This window comes from Hermetia illucens, chromosome 6 (genome assembly GCF_905115235.1).
Source record: "Hermetia illucens chromosome 6, iHerIll2.2.curated.20191125, whole genome shotgun sequence".
Taxonomy (NCBI): Eukaryota; Metazoa; Arthropoda; class Insecta; order Diptera; family Stratiomyidae; genus Hermetia; species Hermetia illucens.
This window is the reverse complement of record NC_051854.1, coordinates 89,825,202-89,848,903: the sequence shown is the minus strand read 5'-3', so window position 1 is coordinate 89,848,903 and position 23,702 is coordinate 89,825,202. Positions and strand designations below refer to the sequence as shown.

The 23,702-nt window shown below is 41.3% G+C and overlaps 2 protein-coding genes across 6 annotated transcripts; one reads left to right on the top strand and one right to left on the bottom strand.

Annotated features, from left to right (window-relative positions):
• Positions 1–3,617: 3,617 nt before the first annotated feature.
• Positions 3,618–11,122, bottom strand: LOC119659440 (endonuclease III-like protein 1). Of its 2 annotated transcripts, none has more exons than XM_038067523.1 (6): positions 10,961–11,122; positions 4,697–5,041; positions 4,574–4,630; positions 4,387–4,500; positions 4,129–4,288; positions 3,618–4,066 (listed from the first exon to the last, which is right to left on the bottom strand). In XM_038067523.1, the coding sequence occupies exons 1-6, from the start codon at positions 11,093–11,095 to the stop codon at positions 3,816–3,818; spliced, it is 1,062 nt and encodes a 353-aa protein (XP_037923451.1). In that variant the 5' UTR covers positions 11,096–11,122; the 3' UTR covers positions 3,618–3,815. The 2 variants fall into 2 exon arrangements, with proteins under 2 accessions (XP_037923451.1, XP_037923452.1); XM_038067524.1 differs by having other exon boundaries at positions 4,697–4,953; positions 10,978–11,122.
• Positions 11,123–11,382: 260 nt separating this feature from the next.
• LOC119660275 (mediator of RNA polymerase II transcription subunit 31) lies at positions 11,383–19,974 on the top strand. Of its 4 annotated transcripts, none has more exons than XM_038068745.1 (3): positions 11,383–11,522; positions 19,284–19,373; positions 19,437–19,974. In XM_038068745.1, coding segments are annotated over exons 1-3 (423 nt in total). In that variant the 5' UTR covers positions 11,383–11,521; the 3' UTR covers positions 19,769–19,974. The 4 variants fall into 4 exon arrangements, with proteins under 4 accessions (XP_037924673.1, XP_037924672.1, XP_037924671.1 ...); XM_038068744.1 differs by having other exon boundaries at positions 11,404–11,569; XM_038068743.1 differs by lacking the exon at positions 11,383–11,522 and adding an exon at positions 11,583–12,027.
• The last annotated feature ends 3,728 nt before the right edge of the window (positions 19,975–23,702 follow it).

The following is a 23,702-nucleotide window of genomic DNA, read 5'->3' as shown; positions in this document are numbered from 1 at the left end:
TAAAAGTTGGGTAAGGAAGTAATCAATCTCACCGTGCGTTCTGTTCAACCACGGGTCTAATTAGTCGATGAGCCACGCAGTCCATCTGCCTCACGGCTCATTTTGCCAAGAAAGTTACCACTCGGTAAGGGTGCGTTGACACTCTCCACGGGCAACCACCTCTCTTAAGTTTTCGCCCTTACGGCGGTAGATAGCTTTCTGCTCCTTGGCAGGGAGGGCAACGGGGATCACTCCCGCGATCACCATCACAGCCGGTTCGGAGACGGTGCGATAAGCAGACGCCACTTGCAAAGCTCCCCGCCGCGTTCACGATGCACCTCCTTGTCAAGGGCATCAGCCCATACCTCCGCACCATAGAGCAGAACCGACTGCGTTTCTCCCATAAGGAGACGTCTCCTAGTTGACATTCGCCTTTAACCGACCCAAGGCCGCGACTCCAGCTGCAGCCCTGTCCGCTGCTGCTCATCTTCGAGTCGCGCATTAAACTAAGGTATTTAACCGCTGGTTTTGACTCTATAGTCGACTCGCCGATCGATATGGGGTGCAGGGTCGGGATTCTCCTTCCGGTCTGGCATCAATATGCCAAGTCTGCTTTGCGTCTGTTCAACAGTGCATCAACAGTTCAACGTCGTCTGCACAATCGACCAGGCGCGACTCTTCGAGCATATCGAGTCTCAGCAGACTATCGTAGTGGAGCGTTCCAGAGGTCCGGCCCTAAAATAGTCTTGGCATGCAGTGAAGAACACCTCCACGGCTTGATCCTTCACTGACCACATAAACACCCTGCAAATCATTTGCGAATAGTGTGCAGAATTCAGATTTCCGCTTCGCCTGTTCTACATCAATTTCGAAAAAGCTTTCGGTAACTTCAATAGGAAGTGTATTCGGAGTGCTTTCATATCAACTTGAGGTTCAGGCTGGAATTCGCCAAGGTTGCATCTTGAAACCGATATTATTTCTTCTTTTATTATCGGTTACTGATGGCTCGATAACCTGAAGATCTTCAATGGACCATATCACTTTTCTTCAAACAGGTTGACTTTGTTGATGACATCTGTTTCCTCTCTCATCGAATCTTGAGCCTTGGCAAAATGGTTCTGGATTTGGAGAAATAGGCAAATAGAGTCGAACTCAAGGTAAATGCCCCCAAATACATACAAGGTTCTCAGTCTAATTATCACACTCTTCCTATCTGATTGATGGGCATAACAGCGAAGGCGTTTCTGCTGATTGCGCCATCAAACTTGATGTCGTTCGACGCATTAACAGCTTTAGATTCACTATGCTTAGCTACTTTGTCTAATTCTAGAAATACAATTATTTCAACACCAAGATGAAGTTGGCACTGTTCTTTGCAGGAGGAAACTGACCTACACTGTTATTCGAAAGCTCCAAGCTGTTGTCAACACTTGCCTGCATTGCGTCACCCGGGTACGTTTGGCTGATGCCATTTCGAACAAAGAACTTCGTCGGCGCACAGGCACAGTAGATAGGTCACATATTAAGGAATGGCGACAACTCCATTAAAAATTAGAATAAACTATTTACATATTATGTTCTGAATGGTTCTCAGTGTTGGCCGGTTGGTGTCCTCTATGGTTCTCAGTGTTGGCCGACATTCAACGACCTCTCACGGTTATGGAGACGAAGATGTTACATTGGACCAGTGGGGTAACAAGTTATGATCACATCCGAAATGAGGATAATCGCAATCGATTTGGGGGCGTGACCGTGGAAAAAATATGAGAGAGAGTGTCTTCGATGGTGTGGACACGCAATTCGCGCTAGTGAGAATTTACTTGCCAAGATTGGTCTGAACGTCAGACTACAAGGCCGCCCGAAGCAATAATAGCTTAATAGACTGGATGGTGATTTGAAAGCCTCGCGACTGCATCCAGATCAACCATTAGATAGAACAAAATGGCGCAACCGGGGGGTTGCTGGGTAACTGGTATCTGATTATACGCTCGCTTTAGGTCTAGTGAGGTGAACAACTTTTTTACACTTAGTTTGTGTAGAAGCGCGATAGTGTATTTATCTGAGGTGTTCGCGGCGTTTAGGCGGCAGTAGTCGCCGCAGCGTTTCCACTGCCCGTTCCTTTTGAGGACCGAATATATCGGATTAGCCCACTGACTGTCGAGGGCTGACAAATTCCTTGCTAGAGCATGAAATTGAATTCTTCTTTTGCCTCGTGTAGCTTCTCTGGTGACAGCTCTCTTGTGCGCTGAGCGACCGGTGGTCCTTCGGTAAGGATGTGGTGGAAGACGTTGTTTTGCGCCACCTTTTTAATAATAATAATAATCGTTTCCACAAGAATCCAATTGGATCAGGGCCTTGAAGTGTGTTAGAGCACTTCACTCAAAGTCGTAACGGTACACTACTGGATTAAAGTACCCTATAGGCGGCAATGTGGTCAATATTGCGCTCGCCCGAGATTATTACCGTGATTTGGCTCAGGTACTCATTCGCAGATGAGTCGCCTGGTATCCGATAGTCACGATAATCGTTCGATTTTCCTCGTCGATTCGATCGATTCTCGCGTGAGTACGATTTGGAACGGGAACGCGATTCCAGTTGCAATTCGATTTTGTGTTCAAAAATGGAATGATCGCCTTATGCAACACGGTCTCAGATTGAATCTAAACCAAACTGAATTTTTGACGACCGATCCCCATGAAACAGGCACAATCACAGTCAGCGGCAGTGATCTGCTCAGAACTGAGCGATTTAAATACCTCAGGTCAACGCTATCAGACTATGGGGAACTGTGTTATGAAATTGCTTCACGCATTAACGCAACCTGGATGAAGTGGCGTTCCACAACTGGTGTTCTTTGTGATCGACGTATCAGCAAACGTCTCAAATCTAAAATTTACCGCAATGTCGCTTTCTATGGTCCTGAGCGCTGGCCGACTATAAAAGACAATGAACGGCGTCTTGCGGTAATAGAGGCGAAGGTGTTACGTCGGACTAGTGGCGTCACACGTTTTGATCACATCCGAAATGAGGATATTCGCGATCGTTATGGGGTTGCACCGATCGTGGAAAAATTGCGAGAAAGGCGTCTTCGATGGTATGGGGCCAATATAGGTGTGAACATCGAAGTCGATGGTAAACAACCAAAAGGCCGGCCGAAACAACTGTGCTTGATACGCTGGATGGGAATTTAAAAGCCTCGAGTTTGCACCCAGATCAGGCATTCGATAGAGACAAATGGCGAAACCGTTCACGACGAGCCGACCCTGCTTGTGAACGGGACAAAGGCTGAAGAAAAAGAAGGAGAAAGAAGAAGATGCAGGTCTAAGGTATTATTGAACTAATTGATTCAAATAAGAAAATCACAATGCTGGTTTTGGTATGCAATAGTCTCTCAGCATGCTTGACGAGTTCTCAACTTTAGAACAACATTGTATAAAACAATTCAGTAGAAGGATAATTTTTTTCAAAGTCGAATGATATCCTGTAAACTTGGTTGATGTAAAAGGACCTGATAGGAGTCACAGCAATTGAACACTGCAATGATTTGTTGTCTGATCCTCATATTAAGTGTAAATGTAGGATAAACCACCGAGAATAGACAACAGTTGACATAAGTTTATTATATACTAAAAATATCGTTATTTGGAAACATTTTTTATTTGAATTTTGCTGTTTGCAGGTAATAGTTCTATTTAAAGAGACGTTTTCAAGATAAATTCCAAATTTTACTTACTATTATATTATAAATTCATTCATCAGAAACAATACACTCAGATCCTAAACTGAATTATCCAGGTAAGTGGCCGTCGTCCAATGAAGTTAGTAATTTGTTGATTTTATTTCGCAGACCTTTTACTTTTAGAAAGTGTAGCCGACGGACATATCTGATTATTCAAACAAATCTCACACTTGGGATTGATTGGTGCGCAGATTGTTTGACCGAATCCAACCAAAAGAGCATTTACTTCACTCCAATGCTCTGATGGAAGCCAACTTTCTAAGTTAACTCTGGTATCCTCAGGTTGTTTGGTTGGTTTACGTACCCATTTCAAACGGTTACAGATGCGATGAACATGGACATCGACGCCTAGGAAAATTTGAAACAAACTTCGACATTTTCGATTTATAACTTTTGAAATGAAATCTCACCTATTCCTGAAATAACGTTCCAAGCAGTATTCATGCATATATGAGCCATTTTGGGACCAACTCCTGGCAATTTCATTAAATATTCTGGGGTATTCGGAATGTCGCCATCATACTGATCGATTAATATCTGGGCAGTTTTTTGGATGAACCTAGCTTTATTCTAAGACGAGAAATTCATCCCCATAATAAAGAGGTATAGTTAAGAAAGGTACCTAGCCACTTTTTTACAATTGGAAAATCGTTATTGGGATTACATACTTTGTAAAACGAGACTGGCTTTAGAATGTCTTCCAGCTCTGAAGCTTTCCATGTAATCACATTTTGCGGTGTCAATCCTCGGGACTTCAAGCGATTCATGGCATCAAAAGTAACCTGGATTGTAGACAATATTATAAAGTCAAAATATTCATAGTCAAAAGCATTTTTGTGTTTGCAAAGAAGATACCTGGTCTTTTGTTTGGCTTGATAGCATAAGTGCAATTAACTTATGGAAACGCTGGGTCTGAAAAGAGCAATAGAATTTGATAACATGCTGGTCAAATGACGAAGAACAAGAATTATTCTGTACCTTTTCATCAGCACTTTCATCTGAGCATTTATGGCATCCCATTGTGTCAACAGGCGCTGGAATACTCTTACGCATAATTTTCAGATTCGCGATGATTTCTTGCCAGTTTGCTGGTTCCCATTTTGAATTTTTTATATCCGCTTTGTCGGAATGCTCTTCCTGACTTGTGCTCGAACGTTTTGTACTATTCTTAGGAGATATTTCCTGTTTCGTCTCTGCAGGTATTTTGTCTGTTAAAGACTTCTTCTTGGGAGGAACTGTTGAAGGTTTCTCATATTCAATTTTGATTTTATTTCTCGTTTTACGTGGAGAAAAATAAGGCGATTTAGATGGGTCATCATTTCCCTGAAAGTATTTCAATTTGGTAAGCGAATATGTTCAAAATTTATAAAATATTTGAATGGAAATTTACAGCAAAATATTTACATGAAGTAGAATTTCATATTTTTAATATACAGTGCCCGACAAAAAAATTGTTCGCACTCAACAGTTCTATGATTCCACCTTCCAATTAGCATCTAGACAACATTTAGTTTCGCCTAATGATGTCTGTTTTGGGATTTAAAGTTAAATATTGGTGTTATAAAAGGATTGCAAAAGGAAACAGTCCAGATTTGAACCCTGATCTGACTGCAACAAACATCGATAAGCAACAAAGCAAATATAGAAAAAAATTTAGAGAAGATATGGCTTAAGGGGGTCATCCCGTGTGTCGGATCCGAGGAATCGATTTTTTGGCACCAATTGTATGTAGATATAGTGTAGAATATATGGGCATTTTTTGATATTCAGAGACGTTCGGAAATTACAGTGTTAAACAGGTAAAATGTCACATGTCAGGTTTATGTCGATCGCCGTAATAAAGCGCGTATTATCGGTCCGAATTACTTCCGAGTGACTTCGCTAAAATCATAACAATTGAAGTCAAAGCTTTACTTATGTTTCTTCAAGAAACCTAAGGTTTATGAGCCAGATATAGTAGATTAAGATCAGTCAGTTAAGATTTTATTGTTAAGAATTGCATTCTACTTTTTAAATGCGTTTTTCTCGAAACCGCATGTTGAAAATCTGCTGCCTCAATAGCCCAAAATCTATCCAACGAAATTCTTTGAAATTTTTAAGCTTTATTCAGAACATATTTCTACGGTCCGCAAACTAGGATAATTGCGATTCATTCAGTAATTTTTTTTATTCATTAAAGAAGCCTTGAAAAAACACCAAAATTCATAAAAAAAGTTTAACAAGGCACCAAAAATTTATATATATAAAATTTATATATATAAATATTAAATATTTTTTAATAATCCTAGTTTCCGGACTGTAGTTAAGTTCGCACGTTAGAATGCCATTTACATTTTTTCTTTAAGATGATCGCAGCGCCCTCTAGCGTGACAACAGAAAAACACATTTTTTGGAGATGGGTGTATAAATTGATCTATATTTCAATAATGAGCTACGCTATCGGGCTGGAAAAATTACTACGCATGCTCAAGATATTAATAAATATACTTTATATTGAACAATTCGCATTTGTACCTTTATCCAGTTCTTCACAAAAAATATCTAAAAAAAAGCGAAAAAAGGCCTTCACACGGGACGACCCCCTTAATGAAATTCTGGACGATTTTATTGAAAATTTATACCAATCGATGACCGCACGACGACGTTTTTTTTTGTACTCTACTCTTAACACACAAATCTTCGACGAATGTACCTTTTCCATCAAAACTTCAACTTTCCTTTCCACCATATTCTTTGAATAGAACTTCTGCTGGTGTAAATAATAAGAACTTCACATGCAATCACATGGAGTACAACTTTCTTCTCCAGCTTCATGGTAAACCCGAAAACCCCTTTTGAACTAGGATTTTCTTTCACATTCCCAGTGCGAACATTTTTTGTCGGGCACTGTATGTACTAGATAATGTTCTAACATTTCTCTACATGAATTTTCTATTAGGGTGAACACAATTTTTTTTTAAAAAGCTTTTTATCATATCTTAGTGGTGTTTCCAGCGATTAATTATTTGAAATAATAAAAAACTAGTTTTTGCTTATTCGCTATTGTTGATATTTTTACTTTTGCAAAACCGGTATTTCGGGAATTCAGTGCCACTAACGAAGGGAACAAGTGGTTCCCGAAATATCGGTATGTGCAAAAATGAAAAAAACAATTTTTTTATTATTACAAATTTTTGTCATCTTTCTGGAATCATTTCGATGCAACTATGCAACTTATACTGGACTCATTGCAATTAACCAGAGTAGATTTTCGTAATTGGATTATGGTTGTCATACAACATCAATACAGAGTCAAATAGAGTTTCTTTCGATAGGTCGGTACAGCTGTCGAAAAGGTCGTTGAGCGCATCTGTTGATTCCTGTTTACACTGGAACTACTGAAGAAAACAGAGACGATTTCTATTTATTTTGAGGCCTTCATACTAATGGAATGCACCTATTAGTAAATTTTCGGGAATGCGAACCAGAAAAATATCATTACAATAAATTAAAGGCCCTTTGGGACGGCAAACCGACAAGATGCGACTAATAAATGACGGGGAAACTTTAAGCATATTTCAACTGAAGAATTGGAAGCGGTAATCAAACGAATGACAATGGCTAAAGGTAACAGGACGAAAAGCGAAGAGCTGGAACTCAACCCTCTGGCCCAGTGAGCTCTTTAAGGGGGTCATCCCGTGTGAAGGCCGTTTTTTTTGCCTTTTTTTGAAAAATTATTTTGAAGGACTGGATAAAGATAGAAACGTGATTTTTTCACCATATGTTTATTGATATCTCTAGTATATGTGATAAATTTTTCAGCTTGATTTCGTAGGTAATTTTCGGAATAGGTGTTAATTTATGCACCCATCTCCAAAAAAAGGTGTTTTTCTGCTGCCACGCTGGAGGGCGCTGTGTTCATCTGAGGGAAAAAGCTAAACGGCATTTTAATGTGGACAATATTCCACGGTCCGCAAACTAGGATAATTAGAAAATATTAAAAGGTAAATTTTTGGTGGGCTTTTAAACTTAATTTTTCGGATTTTGGTGTTTTTTTACGGCCTTTTTTTATGAATAAAAAAAAAACTACCCGTCCGATTGCAATTATCCTAGTTTGCGGACCGTAGAAATATGTACTAAAGAAGCCGTGAAAATTTCAAAGAATTTGGTTGGATAGATTTTGAGCTATGGTGGCAGCCGATTTTCAAGATGCAGTTTCGAGAAAAACGCATTTGAAAATTTAAATGTGATTATCAACAGTAAAATTTTAGCTCACCATTAATTTGCTATACCTGGTCTATAGAGAGCACCCTCCGTTTCTTCAAAAAAGTCTTGTAAGGCCGATTGTTGCTCTCTGGTGTCAATTGTGGCTCTTTTAGCGAGGTCAGTCGATCGTCGTTCGGATCGCCAAATTCTTTCAAGAAATCATCTCGTGACAAATCTTCGTAGATTGGTCCGATGACTGTTTGAACTTCTTCAGTCAAAGGTGCCTTCTCGTGGTGGAAACTATCCAGTTCTCCTTTAGCTTCCGCTTTGCGCCATTTGCACCAACTGTCCTCGCCTGCTGGACAATTTTGATGCTGAGGATTTTCGTCTGTAGAACATTTATGAAAGAAAGTAGCCCAAATTTCTTGCTTCATTCCTTCTATCGAATTTGCGTGTCGACAAATAGCTAACCAAACAAATGTAGTGAGGTCGTTAATAACCTTTTCAGCAAGTTTTCCAGCCCTTTTTCCACCAATGCCTTTGTGATTCTTCTTTGCATTTCTAAGCCGCGTTCCCATTCTTTTCTGGACATGTCCTACACACGCCTTCTTTACTACTACGTATATTTTATTATTTGCAAAAATTTGCAGAAATACCGGAGAAAACTCCAGCAAAATCCAATATACAAAACTTGTCGCAATTGGAACATCCATGTTCATGCTTGCTAAAAGTTTATTTGCTGATGTTGATGCGAAGTCATTTTTCTTCTCTGATAAGTATCGATTCCCATGAAATACTCGTTTTTTAGTGCGAGCATGACGTTGAACGTTAAAGCGATCTCCCTTCGTACGATCCATTTAAAAAAATCACTGAACACACAAACAGCACAATACTTACAACAAAATATAATTGAGTATAGCCTGAAAGCCTTTCAGTGCTCACTCTAGACTGGATTATCCTTTTTATTCCACACAGCAAATAAGTTTAGACAATTGACTGGTTTTCCATCTTTTTATATTTATACCTGTTTTCAAATTTATAAGGCTCAGGTAAAAACCTAACAGGTAAAAAAAGATTCGATGCTCTTTCTCATCGAGTACTCTAGCCGCGGCTGCAGACTCCTTACCTCTTTAACACTGTAATTTCTGAACGACTCGGAATATCGAAAAATCCCTTTGCCCACATATTCTCCACTATATATAGATACAATTCATGCAAAAAAAAAAAATCGATTTCTCCAACCCGACACACGGGATGACCCCCTTAATCGCGTTATTGAGGGTAGAACACCATCTGATTAGCAGAACAATAAAACTCTTCCAGTATGGAAAAACAAAAGGCAGTCAAGCAGAATGTTCAATTTACCAGCTGTTGTTACTTCATACATTCTTGGTAACTGCATTGGGGAAATTGGCATTTAAGTTACCGAGAACCAATCGAATTTTTCAAGAGTGTCAAATCACTGATGAAGTTGCGCATGTCTGCTTACACTGCCTTGTGGGATCTGGAGAAAGCGTTTAAACGCATGTTATCAAGTTCACCAATTTCTGGTGCCAGGCAATCCCATTGGCTTAACCACTCTACCCTCATCGGAAGAGAAAAAACCCTCTACTCCATCTCGTTCTTGTGATGGACAGTGCCAAGTCGAACATCTAGCGTAGAGTGTCCTACAGAAAGCATTTTCCTAGCATCTCACAACAAAGCTTATACCGAGCAATTCGTCTAGAAGTGGATCATCGTCTCATACTGCACGATGTGCAATTGAATCTGATCATCCCCAATGAAACCCTGCACTATTACCGGCAATTTAAGTGGCTCGGATCAGCATTTTCAGACTGTGAAATAAATTTTTTGTATTGGATTATTCAATTTTTTTTCCTTTCTATTACATAGAAAATATCAAATCAAAAATCAAATCTTAAATCTAAAACTAGTCGGGAAACCGGAAGCTTAACGCTTGAGATATAAATGGTTTTGTGTTTCCCTATGTGAGGAGCATAACGCAGTTCTCCATGATAGTATTGACTCGAGATATTTAAATCGGTCAGATCTGTTAGCGGTAGTGACCTGCCCAGAACTGAGCGATTTAAATACCTCGGGTCAACGCTATCAGTCAATGGAGAACTGCATTATGAAATTGCTTCACGCAATTAACGCAACTTGGATGAACTGGCGTTCCACAACTGGTTTTCTTTGTGATGTCTTAAATCTAAAATTGACTGCAGTGTCGTCCGCCCTGTCGCCCTCTATGGTTCTTAGTGTTGGCCAACTGTAAAAGGCAATGAACGGCGTATTGCGCTAATGGAGACAAAGATGTTGCATTTGACTAGTGACGTGACAAGTTTTGATCACAACCGGAGAATATTCGCGATCGTTATGGGGTTGCACCGATCGGGGAAAAATTGCGAGAGGCGTCTTCGATGGTATGGTCAAGCAATTCGTGCTAATGAAAATTCACTTGCCAAGATTGGTCTGAACATCGAAGTCGATGGTAAACGACCAAAAGACAGGCCAAAACAACGGTGGCTTGATAGGCTGGATGGAGATTTAAAAGCCTGGAGATTGCACCCAGATCAGGCATTCGGTAGATGTAAGTGGCGAAACCGATCAAGACGAGCCGACCCCACCTGTAAACGGGACAAAGGCTGAAGAAAAAGAAGTCGCGAAAATTTCAAAGAATTTCGTTGGTTAGATTTTGGGCTATGGTGGCAGCAGATTTTCGATATGCAATTTCGAGAAAAACGCATTTAAAAAGTAGAATGTGATTAATCTGTTTGGCTTCAATTCTTGTCCTTTTAGCGAAGTCATTCGAACCGATAAATACGCGCTTTATTACAGCCATTGACATAAATCTGTTACTTATTACGTTTTATATAATTTATAATTTCCAAACGACTCCAAATATCAGAACATCACTTTGCCACATATTCTACATTATATCTAGATACAATTGATGCCAAAAAAAATTCGAGTCCGCAGCTCCAACACACAGGATGATCCCTTAAGGTCGACTTTGCAAAAATTTAAAGGGCAACTGGGAAGATTTGTATGTCTTACCTCTGCAGATTTCTTACCGGCAGGTTTACTTGCTGCTCGTTTCAGTTTCTGAGAAAGTCCGCTCGACATTGTCCTACCAATTGTAAGTTGACAATGATTTAAGCTTTGTATAAACTTCGAATAACGAGAGAACATAAAACCCCCGAACTGAACTTCCCTGCGAGGTTATGATTGTTTACAGCGTTGCGGTTGTATATGAAAAGGGTCGACTAGTTGCAGGGTTGCCTTTCCCGATTACAAGTTAAGTATTTAATAGTATTTGGAGCCCTTGGTGAATGGAAATCATGACAGCCCGGTAGTTTATGACACCTCGATTCCCTCTAAATTCGTTTGTAAATTTTTAAATTTTTAATTAACTAAACTAATTTGCTTAGGCATCTGAAACATAGCAAACATCGCATTCGAGTATGGCTCGAATCGCCAAGAAGAAGACGCAATAATAAACTCATCTGAAATGTCAATTCGAGATATTTGCGATAAAGTGCTAGTGTCAGCTCGCAGTTTTGTCAGAGATTTCAGCTGGTGCGGTGAATCTAATAAAATCCAGACTAAACGAATTAAAGTAAAAACCTTTCCTCTAAGTGTTGTGTGTGATGAACACCTACGGTTGTGAGTAGAAAACAGCAGTAAAAAGAAGTTGTAAAACGCAAAATTTCATTGTTTGGTATTTGGGCACAAAATTTTCTTTTCTCATCAGCATCTAAACACCATCAAAATCATCTTTTTCTAAATTAATAACTTTGTTGTTTGTTCATTTGTTTCGTTGAGTGTTCTGTACTTCCTAGTTGTTTTGTTCAATAGACACATTTGCGAAACTCACTTTTACTCTAGTGCATCATAGTTTGCTTCCGAAAGCACTTTTAGGACTGTAACAAACGCCGGCCGGGACACGAGCGTCTGCGGTCCTCCACAGGCCACTAGAGCCTTCAATTGTGATTGACCTTATGATTTATTAACACACCAATAAAGACTCGTAAAGAGAATCCTTTTGTAAATAGCAAATTCACAAATCAAGCGTAAACAGCGCATCCCCTTTCCATTCATTATGTCTAGAATGTACGGGAAAGGTAAGAGTAAGTAGACATGCACACATTTTTCATTCTCTTTTTATTTATTTTTTAGTTACATTTCTAGTTATTTGATTTTTGAATTGACGAAAGGCAAGTATCTGCAGCTAGAGTTCTGAGAAAGGGGTGCGTTATTGGCTCCAAATTGTTCCTTGCGTCACAAGCATTTGCTGAGGAATTCAACTTTCAACTTAAAACATACTAAAACATCCCTAGATTTCAGGGTGGATAAGAATCATGATCCCATGATCATCATGACTCCCTCAACCGTTCTCTCTTCATTTTTTAATGTCATAGTTATGAACCCGTTTTCGATTCCACAGAAGGGTTCTGGCCCGTGTAAAGACGTCTCTGCTCCCTTCTTGGTTAGTTCATCCGCTGCCTCATTGCCTTCCAACCCAACATGGCCTGGAACCCAGAATATCCAGATCAAGTCATTCCCATACCAGTTCAGAGTTCACCTGGTTGTACCTAAGTGCCTTGATGGTTGCTTGGCTGTCGGTGAGAATAGCAATGTTCTGCCCCCTGTAGTTCGTTTGGAGATTACAGGAGGCGTATCTGTCTATGACACATATTTCCGCCTGGAATATGCTAGTGTACCTACCCATTGACCCCAAGTACATTTTTCTTGGATCAATGACACCGGCACCTGCTCCCTCTGCTGTGGGTGATCCGTCAGTGTACCAAGTAATGAGGTGGTGGTTTAAGCCGTATATCACAGCCACGTTCTCCCAGTTTGGTTTGTTACTCCAACGTGTTTCAAACTTCCTGTCAAAGTGAAACCTCGTTGTCATGTTATCCCTTGGTATCAGTAATTCGAGATACCGCCTAGAAAGAATATCAATCTTCCTTCGGTTTAGACAGCTTGCTGCCTCATTGATACTCCCGGCCATCCTGAACATTGCTCTCCTTGCCTGCATCTGGATGTGCAGATGAAGAGGGGTGAATCCCAGAAGGACCTTCTCAGATGCCGTTGGGCATGTCCTCATTGCCACACTGATACACGCAAGCCAGTCTTTGGAGTTTGTGTAACTCCCTGGCTTGTGTGCTGAGTTCAGTTCTTTCTGCCCAGATTACCGCCCCATAGGTGATCATTGGCCTCACTATTGCAGTATATATCCAAAGTAGTATCTTCGGGCTGCAACCCCATTTTTAAGGTTTTGTGTAAACACAAAACCTTATTAAAATCGGTTTACCGTCTGTCTGTCTATCTGTCCGTCACAGGCATTTTTCTCGGAGACGGTTATAGCGATTGACACCAAATTTGGTAGAAGGGTGGGAACTGTGAACGCTCACGCATATAGTGAGTTACATCCTTTTACGACGAATTTAAGGGGGGGTCCCCATACATGCAAAAGGGGGGTGTAAATTTTGTTTTTCATCAAATATAGTCATGTGGGGTATCAAATTAAAGGTCTTGGTTAGTACTTTTCAAAGCCAGTCTTAGTTTTGACTTTTGTTGAAAAGGTGGGGAGTGCGGGGGGTTGAAAGTGGTCATTTTTTTAACGAACCCGTTCTCAGAAACTACCCAACCGAAAAAACTGAAAAAAATCAGTACATTACTATAATTTTCAGTAATTGACAGGAAAACCCCCCTTAAGTTCGTCCTAGAATCACAGAATTTAGTAGCAATATAGGCAGTATAGAGCATGATTCTGCCAAATTTGGTGAAAATCGCATTATTGCTAACAAAGTTATACTAGGTCAAATCTGTCGCTCCTCTGCAAATTCAAGACTATGAATATCAATATTACTTGAAAGTGGCTATTTTCACATAATATATGCCGAATTGGTTAAATATGGAGGCGAACAGTTACACCAAGTGGTTCATCAACTTGTGCTCAAGGTATGGGACAGCATAAAAAGGGAGATATCACACAGTGCAGCAATTATAGAGGTATCACGTTGCTGAGTACCATCTATAAGATATTCTCCACTATCTTGCTAGGCCGGATAGCCCCATACGCTCAGAACATCATTGGCCAATACCAAAGAGGCTTCACTCCAGATAAATCAGCAACAGATCAGATTTTCTCTCTGCGGCAAGCGATGGAAAAACTGTTGGAATATGGACAACAGTTGCACCATCTGTTCATCGACTTTAAAGCCGCCTATGATAGCATAGCCAGGGTAAAACTATACACGGCCATGAGAGAATCCGACGAAATTAATAAGACTGACTAGGCTGACCCTGACCAATGTGCGAGGCCAGATAAAAGCAGCAGGATCACTCTCAAGACCATTCGACATCAACAACGGTCTACGACAAGGGGATGCGCTATCATGCGTCCTCCTTAACCTGGCCCTCGAGAAAGTGATCCGTGATGCCGAGGTAAATGCAAGAGGTACGATACTCTTCAAGTCCACCCAACTACTGGCCTATGCTGACGATATCGACATCATGGGAAGAACCACCCGAGACGTACAAACTGCCTTCATCCAGATCGAGCAGGCGGCGCGAGATCTTGGGCTGCACATCAATGAAGGCGAGACAAAATATATGGTGGCAACGTCAGCACCGAAGACGAATCAACCAACAACATCAAACCGCACTGGTCAAACACAAACACGAAGAAGAATAAGGATAGGAGAATACAATTTTGAGACCGTTGACAATTTCTCCTATCTAGGGTCGAAAATCACAACCGATAACAACTACGATGATGAAATCCGCGCACGGTTGTTGTCAGCCAACAGAGCCTATTTCAGCTTACAAAGACCGTTCCGCTCGAAACGTCTCACCATAGGGTCAAAGCTCTTACTGTACAAGACTATGATCTTGCCAGTCCTCATGTATTCCTCGGAAACTTGGGTTCTTAGCAAGAAAAATTGCGAACTCTTGGCCGCGTTCGAGAGAAGAATCCTCCGAAGAATTTTTGGCCCCCTACATGAGGATGGACGATTCCGTAGCCTACACAATGACGAAATCTATGAGCGATACCATGACCGTCCGGTTGTGGATAAAATCCGGCTCAATAGGTTACGGTGGGCGGGTCACTTAATCCGTATGGATGAGGATGATCCCACCCGGAAAGTCTATAAGGGCAATATCTATGGTAGAAAAAGAAGACGAGGCAGACCCTGCCTAAGATGGAGCGATGGCGTGGGTCAGGACGCCAGACAGCTTTTAGGGATATCGAATTGGTGGACCTCGGCGCAAAACCGGGATGTCTGGAGTTCCTTATTAAGGCAGGCCTAGACCGGATACCGGTTGTTGCGCCGTTGATGATGATGATATGCATATTTTACGTGCTATATGCTAATGGGGCAAATGCACACTCAAATCTCTTTATAAAAGAAATACACAAAACCTTTCATACCTGAAGCATCTAGCTTCCGGTTTCCCGACTTGTTTCCTGCTATGGACCTACAAGTCATCAGAGCCCTCGTGGCTTTCCGACAAGTGTAATTGTTGGTCTAGCGTAATTCCCAAATTTTTGAACTCTGTTTCTCGTTTCACCTCCATGTCATGTAACCATGTGGCTGTCAGGTGATCAAGCTTACGTCTATTAGTGAATGCCACTATGGTGGTTTTGGCTGGATTAATCCGCAGTCCCACCTTCCTCCGCCAGGCACTAGTAACCCTTAGGCCAGTTTAGATTCTATCACATGGGATATCTTCATATTTGTATTTCTGCGTGCGATTTGTTGTGCTCCTTCGATTTCAAAAGCGCACATAGTGCTATTTCTTTTATTTCTATTGCATCCCGTAGTACATCCGTCAGTTGATACAGAATAGTTTCAGTTGATCGTCCTGCTCGACAAACGTGTTGACAATGACGTAGGGGATTACGCTTTAGAACGTGGTCTGAAAGATTTAGAGTGAAAAGAATCCTTTTTATCCGTTTTCGGAATAAAGATCACTTTTGCCCGTCTCCATGCCCTTGGTATATATCCCAGGGCTGCTTCCCTTTACCACTCTCAGAAGAGACTTTAAGATGATTCCTAGGCCTCTCTGGATTAGTGCTAGGGAAATGCCATCTGCTCCGGGTGATTTCAGTGGTTTAAAAGTTCCCACTGCTCACCTAACCCCAGCTTCTGAGCACACCGCTTTTGCTAGTTTCCAGTTCTCCTTTCTTCCCCTTTTATTCGCTGTTGGAATGTCAGGCAGAATGTTGTCGCCTGCCACCGGGGGAGTAGGACCCCGGGAAATGAGTTCTAAGAAGCAAGTATTCGCTGTCCTCCGCATTCTCGGTAAATGTCCCATCTTCCTGTTTCAAATAGACAGAAGATATTGCCCCCTCTTTGGCTACAGCTTTGTAAAGCCTAATTGCTTCTGTGATTTGTTCTATCCCTTCACCCCTGAAGATATTTTGTTTTGCTTCCCTGATCGTGTTGCTATACGCAGTCAGTGCATTTTTGTATAATACCTCGGCCAGTCCGCGGTTTGTTTTCCCGGTTGAAAAGTTTTCGTATCTCTGTTCTCATTCTGGCTACTTTCTTGTTCCACAATGGTACATTCCCTGGACAGCTGGCCTCATATGCGTTAATGACAACTGTGTTGAGTTTTTCCACCACTGTTTCTAGTTCCAATTCGCTCCTGATGTCACCGCCCCCTTAAAGGAGAGATATGTTATTGTTCAGGCGCGTTGCATAGGAATCCCAATCCGTTCTCCTGGAGTTCCTTATTATTCTTTTTATTTCAGAGTTGCCCTCAATGTCGAATTTAATTATTCTGTGATCAGATATAGAGGGCCCATCCGACACACTCCTTTCCTGGAGTTTTGTCTAATACTTTTTGTCTAGTGGTGATGACGAATGGTGGAGTGCTTCCTATTTTATATATTTTTCATTCATTGCTAAGAATAAATTCCAGAAGGTACTCACCTCTTCGATTGGTGTCACCGTTTCTCCTGGCTTCGTGATGGGCGGAAATACTAGCCGAAACTTTTGATACTCCATATGCATATATTATATAAGGACCTACCTACTGCATACTTGAGCATTTACAGTTCCCACCTTTCCACCAAATTTGGTGTCAATCGCTATAATCGTTTCCGAAAATGTGTGTGATAGACAGACAGACAATAAACCGATTTTAATAAGGTTTTGTTTGTTTAAAGAACACACACTGCATACAAGCAATCCCAAAAATGATCCCAATTCAAACGGGAAAATACCTAAAACTAAGACGCACACGGCTGACAAAATTTGCAAAAAATAACGCAAGGATATAGATAGTAATATCTGAAGATCGAATCCTGATAATCTAAGTTAGTTTGTAGGAATTTTTCCGATATGAATAAGCTGCCCACATACCCTTTGGCATGATACCCTGCAGGAAAATCGCAAAGAATTACAGAAACGCACGCAAAGCTAAAGTGTAAAAAATAAAAAATAAATAACAGCTCGACTGCACACATGATCCGAGTGCCGCGCCGAATTTTTAGAGGTGTTAGCAAACACTCCTGACAAAATCCAGGAGGTGCATGCGCCCCCGCACCGTCGCGGCTACCGCCTCTAAGCTAAAGGCACCAGTAGGAACTTGGCGTTCCTACGCTGCGAAGCGAAATTGAACCTTCTGAAAGACCCCAGCATAGCCATTTTTTGAACAGTCTTGAGAGTGTTAATATTGTGGGGTTTCATTTTGATCAGCTTCCACAGTTAGAAGTCATATTGGTTCGCCAGTGCATCTTGGTTGTAAATGCATCTTATTAGTTAGATACTTGATTGAGTCCGATTGCGCGTACACTAAAATAGGACAGGCTCGTCTCTGCAAATTTGGATGCCTTGTGTAAGATGAAGGCTCCAACAGGAACTCTGTAGGTGGCCCCAGCAAATGGTTTAGCTTTACTCAAGACTGCTTTCTCTAGCCTAAACGGACCGTTGCAATTCTTCCTGGAAAGTGATGGCTGATTAATTTTCAGATAGAAAACGCTACTATTCTGAAAATATGACACTTCGTAGGTAGTCTTCAGACTTCTCTCTTGATCTTGCCGGGGAGAGAATTATTCAAGCACTATAAATTTCCGTCTGCGGGCAGGACTGTGTGCAAATTGACAATGGCAGAGTTGAGGCAACTACTTCATGGTAGCCCATCTTGTATAGTTGTCCAGCTATAATTTCGAAAGAGTTCCGACCTTCAGAAGGTTGAGAATTCGGTTTAGACAGAAAGTCTTCACGGATCTTGTTTAAACTATTGATGATTCTCCAAAAATTCTTAATTATATCGAATGGGATATTATCGAATCGAATATAAATGTCACAATCTCCTCTGAGTTACAAAACCTGAAGAAGGAGGAAAAAATATTCTATATTAGCGGTCTATTTGCTTAGTGGCCTCTAGGTCTACCTGCCATTACAAAGTTTCCGTTTACTGGAATTTTGGCTACCACTTGGTCGAAATTCTCCCGTGATTTTGCAGAAAATAACCCTACTACGTCCCCTGATACGGAAATGTGTATAATTTGATGGAAGTGAACACAAACTACACTTTCACCTTCAGTTGAAAATTCTACTCAATAAAACAGTTGCGAATGGAATGGCCCACAAGGGTAGTTGTCTACTGCCCAACGCTGGGATACAGCAGGGGTCTCTTGAAAATTTAAAGGGGTTTCATTCGTTTCGATGGTTTATTGACTTAGTATCCGGAAGGAGATGGTTTAGCTTTTCTCCGATTTAGTTGGATGACAAATAGCAACAAACTTTTCCAACAAGGTAATGCGATTAGTTTTATCAGTGGCAGATTCAACGGGACTCGCCCATTTTCGAGACCTGACAGCTGCTTATTTGCTTTGATTCAAACAACAGTCTATCCAAAACGTTAAAATAATGTTTAATCGTATGTTGGTGCGGAGATTTTTTCAGGAGTTTTATGTTGTTCGGTTCTTGGGGCCCTCCAACAGGTGATTCTTGAGGTTGATGCTTGTGTACGTTATGGAATTCAAAAAATGTAAAAAAATAATTCTCAAAATTTATGTGTTTTCCACTTAATCTATGTTTTAATTTTTCCTTCTTGCTATTTCGTATTTGGACGTTTATTCAGTCATAATATTGTAAATATTTCTTTAATTCGGGCAAAAATAATATCCTCACGTATTAGCCAAATGCATTTTGGTGTCTTTTATTCCGCACGTCTAGGATTATTGCTTGCCTCATATTTGATTCGAAATTGTAACTAAAATTCATTCCATATAAATGCATTTGTCACTATACATTATACAACTGTACATGACATCACTTTTCAATAAATTCTGCAAATTGAAAAATTTAAAGTTGAAATGCATGCTAACTTGCCATTCGATCACCCTTTCCAGTGGCGGTAGAGTCTGAAGACCAGGCGAAGCTACGGCTTCAGGTTGAGCTTGAGTTTGTTCAGTGTTTGGCGAATCCTAACTATTTGAATTGTAAGTATCAATATCAATGATTTCAAAGTATTTGACTTTAATGTTTCTTTAACCATCCCTTAGTTTTGGCACAACGTGGCTTTTTCAAGGATCAGGCTTTTATAAATTATTTGAAATATTTGCTTTACTGGAAGGAACCAGAGTATGCTCGCTACCTTCGATACCCTATGTGTCTGTACTTCCTGGACCTTCTGCAGTACGAGCACTTCCGCCGTGAAATAGTCAACTCTCAGTGCTGTAAATTCATTGATGATCAAGCAATTTTGCTATGGCAGCATTACACCCGACGGCGAACAAAATTGTTCACAATGAACAACGGAGTCGTACAAATGGAGCCGAATCCAAATCAGAATGGGACACAGCAGAATGGAGTCGGTGGACAAAAAGTTACCTAGTTTCGTTATTTGATATTAATTTAAGAATAATGTAGGATGTAGAATATATCGATTTAAAAATATTGTTTTTTTACTAACGTGCACCATTTTTGGAACGTATGGTGACTGTAGTAAGAACCAGGCAAATTGTGACCTCGTTTAAAAATTCAATTTGTAATTATTTTATAGAATTTGAAATATACATATCTACTCTTGTTTTTATAAAACTCGCATTTTATTTGGCATTCAACAACTGATGTTCTTTGTGATCGACGTATCAGCGAACGTCTCAAATCTAAAATTCACCGACATGTCGTCCGTCTGCCGCTCTCTATAGTTCTGAGTGTTGGCCGACTATAAAAGACAATGAACGGCATCTTGCGGTAATGGAGACGAAGATGTTGGATGTTGTTGGTAACACTTTTGATCACATCTGAAATGAGGATATCCACGATCGATATGGTGTTGCACCGATCGTGGAAAAACTGCGAGTGAGGCGTTTTCGATGGTATAGTCACGTAATTCGCACTAACGAGAATTCACTTGCCAATATTGGTCTGAACACCGAAATCAACAATAAGAAATAGAAGGGGATTTAAAAGCCTCGCGATTAGATCCAGATCAGGCGATTGATAAAATAAAATAGCGAAACCGATCACGACGAGCCGACCCCGCTTGTGAACGGGACAAAGGCTGAAGAAAAAAAAGAAATTGTGAGGAGCGACGATTAAATGACAGCTCCGAGTCACATAGTTAAAAATTCCTGACTTGGTTACTGGGCCGGGCTCGCGTAATGGACAGCACGGCGTCGAAATCATAGTCGGGCGGTTCGACGTCTAGGCGCCACGACGACCGGGAGCATTGCTCCGCCTGCTGCAGCTGTTTCCTCACGATCTGTAGCGACTATTTCAGCACGTTCGCGTAGGCAGCGGATGAAGTGGACTGAAGAAATGAACCTCTTCATCATCCACTCCTACTACGAAATAACGGCGGGGGCCGGTACAACATCTCACCGCCCCTTGTTACACCAGATATTCGTCGAGCGTTTCCCGTAATTCGCGCACGTGACTGCAGCGAGTTGCAGACCAGTACCGTTTTATAACTCGCAGCGACACAATCCCGGCCATCATCAAGAAGCGTGCTCGACTTGAAGTCATCGCGGAAACTGGTGACCGAGAGTCGATGAGGGCAAAGGCGGCGGCATCAATAACACCACTGCACTGCAGGCAACAGTTTCAGTACTCGCCGAAGCACTCTTCTCCACCGTCCAGCTGAGGTTTCCGCTTAGGTTTCCACTGAGGTCCGGGACGAATTCCAAAAACAGTGTATTGAATTCTTGGAAATGGATCCTTCGCATAGGCCAGGTATTCCCAGATTCTATGCATCTCCAACAACTCCGGGAATTCTATCTCAAATCAATGATGAGATTGCATTTCGGCTGTGTGCTGATATGTCGCTGCTGCAACTACAATCATTTGTGTATTATGGTGCAGTTGCGACTATCAGATTGCATAGTCAGAAGATTCGCTTTCGTATTATTGGTTTAAGTGACCGAACGGATAAAATTCGTCTGGAACGTCGGCAGGAATCACTAAGGCAGGACATTGCTAGACGGATTCAGAACAACACTAGCAATGCCAGTAGACGGCTGAGAAATAAAGTGCAGAGGGTTTACCGGAACTATGCCATCCCGAGTGAAACACCCGTAGTTGAAATTCTGGACACACTAAAGCAGAAACTTTCTGTCATATGCAGTCGGTTACGACGGTACATTTGCATTAGTCGGAGAGAAGGCTGTGTGCTGGGGAGCTCTTTGCTGAGACGGAGGGGTTTGTGTGTGCCATTCAGGACGGCGTGATCGCCACCCGAGCTTATAAAACGCTCATCATGAAAGAACGGGTGGAGAACGACCAGTGCAGAATGTGTGGTTCGGCGTTAGAGACGTTGGACCATCTCATTTCTGGCTGTACTGTTATGCTTGTGGGACCTCACTTCTAATAATCGCTTTTTCGTTGTTTTCACACGATTGTCTGTAACTTCTGTTGGAGTCTTGTCCAATTTTTTACAGTAAAGCTTTTTTCAGTCCGTTTTTACTTGTTACTGCTGTTGTCGTTACCCGTCGCTTAATTTCATCCCATAAATTCTCGATGGGATTAAGATATGAGGACTGAGGAGGTGTCTTCAGCTGCCGGGATGCATTACACAGCAGCCACTCCTATGTTTTCATAGCACTATGCGTCGGATCGTTATTTTGCTGGAAGACGAAAGAACTACCAAAACTTGGCACTTTGTCGTAAATTATTTTTGAGAATGCCAATGTAGACATGTTGGTCTATAATTCCATTTATAACATGCAAGGCACCAACCATTTTCCACTCATACAGCCCTAGACCATAATACCACCTCCTTCATATTTGAATGTCTCAAGTTTATTGGTTTTATCGCTTCTTTCGTTTTTCGCCGCATTTTTTGTCTACCATCTGATTCAAACAGGTTAAACCGGCTTTCATTTGACAAAATAACAGATTCCCAGAACGGTTGTAGCTTTGGCACATATCCTGCAAATTCCAAACGGTGCTTACAATTTAATTTGCTAATATATGGCTTCTTCTTAGGAATTCGGCCGAAAAACACTTTCCCGTGACTTGCTCTGTACAGTTTCGGAACTAACGGTTATTCACAATGACGTGACAAGTTTGTACCGATGGTCTGAGCGCTTGTGCACGGCTTGTCATGGACAGTTTTCGGAATTTCTCGTTTGAAAAATTTATTTATTTTGTGTGGTCGCACCTCTCCAACCCTTCAAGAAATTGCGGACATAGCACCCAAGCGAACGTAAACGACCATGAGATGGTGATCCCTTTCGAGGCGATGTCAGCGCTCCTTTTGCTACGTACATCCAAGAGCTCCTAAATCTACTGCTGATCGCAAACTGATCGACCTAATTGCTCAAACGGTGTCGGCCAGTTGAAACCCAAATGACCTGATGGCAGGGTCTGTGCTCGAATAATATACTACCAATGACGAAGTAGTGGAAGCTGCACAAATTCACAAACCTCCTACCATTATCGTTAGGGGCGCCAAGACCATGTTTCATCATCACATGTCCGAGCAAGGTGTTGTTAGAGCCCACCTTGGCTTTCTCTGAATTGCATGTAATTGCCTGTAGAAGCATTCACCTCCCTCTTGGTGCATAGCATTGTACAATTGTGATGCTCTTAAACCTGGGCCGGAATCTTGCAGTCAAAAGTCTGCCAGAAAACGGCTCCCAGGTGAAGAGAGCGCGCCTTGCGATAGCCGCCAAAAGTAACTCGACACCAGATTCGCGTCTGCTACCACTCGGTTTTCCAGAATACAATGGCAAATTACCGGAAAAGGGAAAGGAGTGCTCTCCAGAGCTCTACCATCTTACTGCGCTTAGGCCCAGAATGTTCATCTTATATCAATGGAATTTTCGATCAAGTTGGAGAAAGCAAGCACATTCTCTGTTTCTATCCGAAGGGGTTGTTGATGTTTCGATACCAATAAAGTTTCAAAACTAGCAGGGTGCTAGCCCTTAAATTTCTATCCTTTTAGTCGCCTCACAACAAACAGGGAAGGCTTTGAGTGTTTTCTTAAGCCGACATTCACACGATGTACATAGTTTTGCTATCAAAAATAAAGTTGACTTCAAAAACGGAAACTCTTAAGGGCGGATGATGGAGCTATGTTAACAAATTGGTCCTGTTTTTTAAAGTCGGGACCTCAAAGGTTATAGCCACATGAGTCGGTAAGCTCAAGTCGTAGTGGTGTACCCTCTAGGAAACCTGTTGAAGACGCTCCTCTTTCATTATTTCAGGTGAAGTCGATAAAAGAAAAACCTTTCTGTAGATGAAAAAAAAACCTTCGGTAAACAGCAGATGAGTTAAACCTTACCATGAATAATGTAAAATATGCAGGCATAACAATTGAAAGT